At 37.7% G+C, this 6366-nt stretch overlaps 1 protein-coding gene across 1 annotated transcript; it reads left to right on the forward strand.

Moving 5' to 3' along the window:
* Nucleotides 1-4319: 4319 nt before the first annotated feature.
* On the forward strand, nt 4320-5246 carry LOC116582360 (olfactory receptor 13H1). Its single transcript, XM_032329724.1, has one exon. It carries the CDS (start codon nt 4320-4322, stop codon nt 5244-5246), a length of 927 nt encoding a protein of 308 aa, XP_032185615.1.
* Nucleotides 5247-6366: the final 1120 nt, after the last annotated feature.

The raw sequence follows: 6366 nt of genomic DNA on the forward strand, positions 1-6366 counted from the left end.
CTTAATTGTGTTCCAGTTCATCAGGATAAGATAATAGGTAGATAAGTATTGCCAAGAGGGGGAAGATATCTAACCTAGCAGACTGAAAATTGAAATAACCTAAGGGTCTTGATGAAAAACATTCAGATGACCTTAATCCTCCTTATGTTACAATTTTTCTGAGGGAGACTGAACAACGATGTAAGTGGGTCAAATGTCAGTGAAATAAATGTTTGCCTAAGAAATTAAATAATGTAATTGGATACCATTACCAAGGGCTGCATATTGAACTATTTGACAGTTGCGATTTGATCTAATCCAAAAGAATTTTCTTTCTTCAGAGGTTTCCAGGCATTTGGGAGTTTGAGAACCTGGGAAGGCTTTTGAAATCCCACCATGCAAGTTTGCAGAAAAATCATCACTATTCCAAACCTGATAATGTGAAAAATTATTCTCTTGGGCAATCTCATTCTACTGCAACTACTGGTACTAGAAACAGACCTCCAATGGTGAGTCAGTAACAAGAAAAGGCTCCAATTTCTTCTCTCCCCTCCCAGTTTTTTTCCTTTAACCATTTATGAGACATGGGCAAACTCCAGGAAGTCAAGGGGTACCCATTATTTGGAACGAAAGTTAGGCTGTATAAATAATTACAGGTGACAAGACTCAGATGGGAAATACGCTGGGTCCAGTTTGCCAGGAATCTTTTAATGATAATTTTAGGGTGAAATAATCAACATTGTCTTTGGAGGTTAGGGCCCAGACTAATGAAGAAAACCCCCCTCAATTAAGAGGCTTAGTAGCCTTTAAGTGAGAAAGGGAAATTGTCATCAATTTTAAGTTCTATGGGTCCAAACACAGTACTAATGGAGGCAAGGTCATGGGTTCGATCCCAATATCTATCTGTTAGCTTAACACCATCTAAAAACAAGTCCTCCCAGGGACCTAGATTGGTCACCAATTTTTAGTCAAATGGCTCCTCAATTTATTCTACTGGGCTCTTTGAAGACTGAGAGATAAATTCTTTTTAAACTTTCCATCAATACTGGAGAAACAGAATACATCCTGCAGCCCACTGGGAATGATAGATTCATATAAAAGAGAGTAAACATGTATTTATCAACATTTAATATTTAACAGTAAAAGCAGTGTGTTTTAAACAATTCTAGGAGCAACAGAGACTTTTAAATGGTGTAACAATCAGCTGTCTACTTCTATACAACACCAGTTCATCCTGCAATCTGTAGCCTGCCCCTCATCTTTCTAGATCTTCTACTGTGAATGGTGCATGTATAGATAATTGGGAATTAAATATAGACCATTCAAGGAAATATAGGGCATGATTATACTAACTTAAAGTGTAAAAGTCTTCATTGTGACTCATTGTGACTTCATTGTGACTCTCATCTTTCTTCATTTTACCATTATGGAAATGATTATCTCAATTTTCACTTGCAAGGCAGAGGCAATCCAAGAGAAAACCTCTTTCTCAGGGTCCAATAATAAATTAAGAAAGAACCAGCATTAGGTTTCTCATGCTTTGAGGACACTCCTGCAAAGGCAGGTCATCAGCCTCCCCACCTCTTGCGTGTGTTTGTCAATTCCTAAGCGCCATAAACTTCTCTATCCGTGGATTTATCATTCTTGTGTACTTAGCCCATTTGAGAGGCTGACAAAGCAGAGAATGAGACACAGGGATAGGTTCTTGGAGGCCAGGACAGGGAAGTAAGGGAGCTATGGAATCCTTGCAAATGCAAATAAAAAATAAGGCCAGTGAAAGGAAGGAACTTATCCAGAGACATTGCCAGTGAGTAGTAGATAATTCAAGGAAAGGATTAGAAAGAAAAGGAAGAGTTAGTTTCGTGAAGAAGTACATAAACATTAAAGGGTATTTAGTATATGAACAACAATGTCAGGGGAAGAATCAGATAGAAGAAGAGAGGTTGGTCTTTCAATGTGGAACAGGCAAAGAGCTCCATTCACGCATTCATTCATCAAGTAATTCTTGAGTACCTTCAATGTATTAGGCACTATTCTAAATTTTGGACATACAGCAGTGAGCTAAATGGACAAAACTCCCTGATCTCATTAACTACATTCTAGTTAAAAGAGATAATCAATAAACATAATAGATAAAATATACCATGTGCTGGAAATAATGATTCTAAGGAGAAAAATAATGTGGGAAAGTGGGATATAAAATGTCAGAGGCTAAAAATGAACCTTTAGACAGGGTGGTCAAAGATGGACTCACTAAAAAGATTTGTTGTGAGTAAAGACCTGAGGGAAGTAAGATGATAAGCCAGGCAAGGATCTGGGCTTCATATATAGAGAGCAACAAAATCAAAGAAAGCAAAGGCTCTAAGAAAGGGATGTGCTGTGAATGTTTAAGGAACAATGAGGAGGCCAATGTGACTACAGCAAAGTAAGCAAGGAAAAGAGTAATAAAAACTGGGGTCAGAGAGGTAATTGGGAAGCAAGCCATGTAGGGCCTGATAGGTCATAATAAGGAGATTGACATTCAATTAGGTTAAAATGGGAAACTACTGAAGTTTTTTAATGGAAAAGCAGCCTGATCTGACTTACAATTTAACTGAATCATTTGAACTGAATGGGAGCAAGGCCAGAAACAGTGAAGCCAATAAGGAAGTCACTGGCAAAATTCAGCTGAGTAATGGTGATGATTTGGAATAAAGGACAGCAGTGCAGGTGACAAGAGGAGTAGTTAGATTCTGGATAATATCTGAACAATAACAGAAATTATTTACTTATATATTTATTTATTCATTCATTCATTCATTTTATGTCAGGTCTCTATAATGCCCCAGGCACCATATTAGGTACACCAGTAAATAAAGCAGACAAGGTCCCTGTCTTCAGTAAATTTACAGTTGAGTGGGAGACAAATAATACACAAGCAATAAAATTATTAATATAATCTCAAATATTAGAATATGCTATAAAAAATAATAAACCAAGGGGAAAGAGAGTGGTAAGGTGGAAAGAGAAAGCCTTTTCAGATAGATTGGTCATTCAAGCCCTCTCCTACCACCTACACTTTTAGAAACGTCACATTAGATTTTCACACTCCTAATTGGTGCTCAGCAACTACAGCACAAAAAACACAGGAGAAGCTGGCAACATAAATCTAACCAGGGATAGTAGCAGAAGGTTTGCACAGACCTCAAGGATTCCATGAAATATTCCATTTACATAATATCAGTTCAGATCAATAAAGCACTTTGCAGCACTCTATGACAAACACTATGGTAGATACTAGTGCAATGTGGAAATGGAGGCATGAGCAATTTAGGAGTGACCAACAGACAGAAGAATAAGCAATATTTTAGCTTAAAGTGTCAGAAGGTACCCTCTTACTAGAGCTCAGTTACTTAAGCTGATTGAAGTTGTTTTAGAAAATGGTGAACAAGTAAGAGAAGCAGGAAGATGGCCTCCCTTTCTTTTCTTCTTACTTGAAAAAAAAAATAACCCAAGGTTATCTGGTGGAAGAGGGATGGAAAAATTTTCATATAACCATTTTCAAAAGGATGGGGAATTTTCTATTTTCCTAGAGAAGGAAGAAATTTCTAGCTTTGTCTCTGTTCTCATTTTAGATGTCCATCAACAGATGAATGGATATCACATCTTCTTTATAATATATATACACACATATATAAAATATATTATAAAAAAGATGTGGGGTGTGTGTGTGTGTGTGTGTGTGTAATGGAATATTATGCAGCCATCAAAACCCCCAGAATCTTAACCATTTGCAATGACATGGATGGAACTAGAGGGTATTATGCTAAGTGAAAGAAGTCAATCAGAGAAAGACAATTACCATATGATCTCTCTGATGTGAAGAATTTGAGAGGCAGGGTGGGGGCTCATGGGAGGGAAGGGAGAGAAAAATGATACAAGATGGGACTGGGGAGGGTGACAAACCATAAGAGACTCTTAATCTCAGGAAACAAACTGAGGGTTGCTGGAGGGGTGTGGGGAGGGATAGGGTATCTGGTGATGGACACTAGGGAGGGTATGTGCTATGGTGAGTGCTGTGAAATGTGTAAGATTGATGACTCACAGACCTGTACCTCTGAAACAAATAATACATTATATGTTAATAAAAAGGTGATAGACTGAGTCAGCTGTTTTGATACCCCCCAAAAATGGATATCTCATTTGTATTCCGTCTTTTGAAAAAGACAAAGAATGATCCTGTACACCCTAATTATGTCCACTTTTCTCACACCAACTCTCCCTCTTTATTCTCATTCTTACAGGAAAAAATGAAGCAATTTCATTGGCACACATCCAATGAATAGCAGCAAATAGGAAGAATGGCCACAGATAATACTACAGCAGTGTTTGAGTTTCTCCTTATTGGAATCTCTAACTATCCTGAGTGGAGAGTCACATTTTTCACATTGGTGCTGATAACTTATCTGAGTACATTGTTGGGGAATGGACTTATCATCTTTCTTATCTACTTTGACCCCCACCTCCACACTCCAATGTACTTCTTCCTTACTAATCTGTCTTTCTTAGACCTTTGCTATGGAACCGCTTCTATGCCCCAGGCCTTGGTACATTGTTTCTCTACCCATCCCTACCTCTCTTACCCACAATGTTTGACCCAAATCAGTGTCTCCTTGCTCTTGGCCACAACAGAGTGTCTCTTACTGGCTGTTATGGCCTATGACCGTATGATTGCTATCAGCAACCCCCTGCGCTATTCCATGATCATGAATGGCCCAGTGTGTGTCTGGCTGGCTGCTACCTCATGGGGAGCATCACTTGTGCTCACTACCATGCTTGTCTTATCCCTGAAGCTTCACTTCTGTGGAGCTAACATCATTAACCATTTTGTTTGTGAGATTCTTTCCCTCCTTAAGTTGGCCTGTTCTGATACCAGCCTCAATGAGCTTATGATCCACACCACAGGTATCTTCACCCTGCTCCTACCCTTTGGATTTGTTCTTCTCTCATACGTCCGAATTGCCATGACTGTCCTAAGGATTCGCTCAGCCCAGGGTAGGCTCAAGGCCTTTTCCACCTGTAGCTCTCACTTAACTGTGGTGACAATCTTCTATGGGGCAACCATCTCCATGTATATGAAACCTCAGTCAAAGTCATCCCCTGACCAGAACAAGTTTATTTCAGTATTTTATGGGGCTTTGACACCCATGTTGAACCCCCTGATATATAGCCTGAGGAACAAGGATGTTAGAAGGGCAATGAGAAAAATTACGACAAAAAGAGCATGAGCCTTCTTTGTTTCTAAATTTCATATATAAATGAATAAAACACTATGTGTGTGTATATATATATATATATACATATATATACATATAACTATATATATATACATATAACTATATATATATACATATACTACATATACATGTAGTGTGTGTATTATGTGTGTCTGTGTGTGTATAGTTCTATTAATCACCATACAGTGCTTTATTCCTTTTTGATGTAGTGTTCCATGGTTCATTATTAGTTTAGAAACATCAGCTACATCCTCATTAATGATAAAATATTGTTTAAAGGGTCTGATTTCTGATTTTACCTTTGGTGGAGCAGATGGTTATCATCTGAGAAGCTTCAGGAAGTGCTCCCACCCCAAAATATTAGCCCTACAAAGTCCTGAATTTCCATTAGAAGCATTTTATATTTTTGCTCTGTTTTACATATGACATGCTAGTGGTCACCCATTAGGTAACTTAACTTTAGGTAAATCAGCTTACCAGAATCATTTCCTCACTAAGAGAAGAGACATGAGCAGCAAGAGAATTTCCTATGACTGTTAACAGGAGGCAAGCCATAACTGAGTTGGAAAAATAAGACAAAGGATGGTATAATAAAAGAACAGCAGACAAAAATCAGAAACTTTACAACTTTACTGGAGGAAAGCCCTGTTGTGAAAACACAATTGACTTGCTCTACTTAACCTCAAAATCATGAGAAAATTGCATCATAGCCATTTCCTACATTTGTGTGGAGTGGTTTACCCCTCTTCTTGCTCTTTTTCTAAACTTCTTTCAAGTATGGTATTTTATTTTATATTCGTAATGTAATTCTATAAAATTGGTAAAAAAGACACCATAATCCTCCTATCTTAATAATGAGAAAACAGAGGCCTAGAGATGGAGTTGAGACTTCTATAAAGTCATATATAATTGGTAGTGGAATCAAAATTAGAATTTAGACCACATATATACCACCTCTGAACTTTGTCAATGTTGTCTAGAAAATTATTTGGAATTATGGAATTATAAATGCAACTAACACTTATTGAGCACTTACTGCATACCAGACACTGAGCTAAGCTGTCTACATCCATTATCACAGTAATGCAATGAAACAGTGCTATTATCAACC

This window comes from Mustela erminea, chromosome X (genome assembly GCF_009829155.1).
Source record: "Mustela erminea isolate mMusErm1 chromosome X, mMusErm1.Pri, whole genome shotgun sequence".
Taxonomy (NCBI): domain Eukaryota; kingdom Metazoa; phylum Chordata; class Mammalia; order Carnivora; family Mustelidae; genus Mustela; species Mustela erminea.

Excerpts from the sequence above, each read along its gene's own strand:
- LOC116582360 (XM_032329724.1), top strand. The coding sequence starts at position 4,320 with ATGGCCACAGATAATACTACAGCAGTGTTTGAGTTTCTCCTTATTGGA.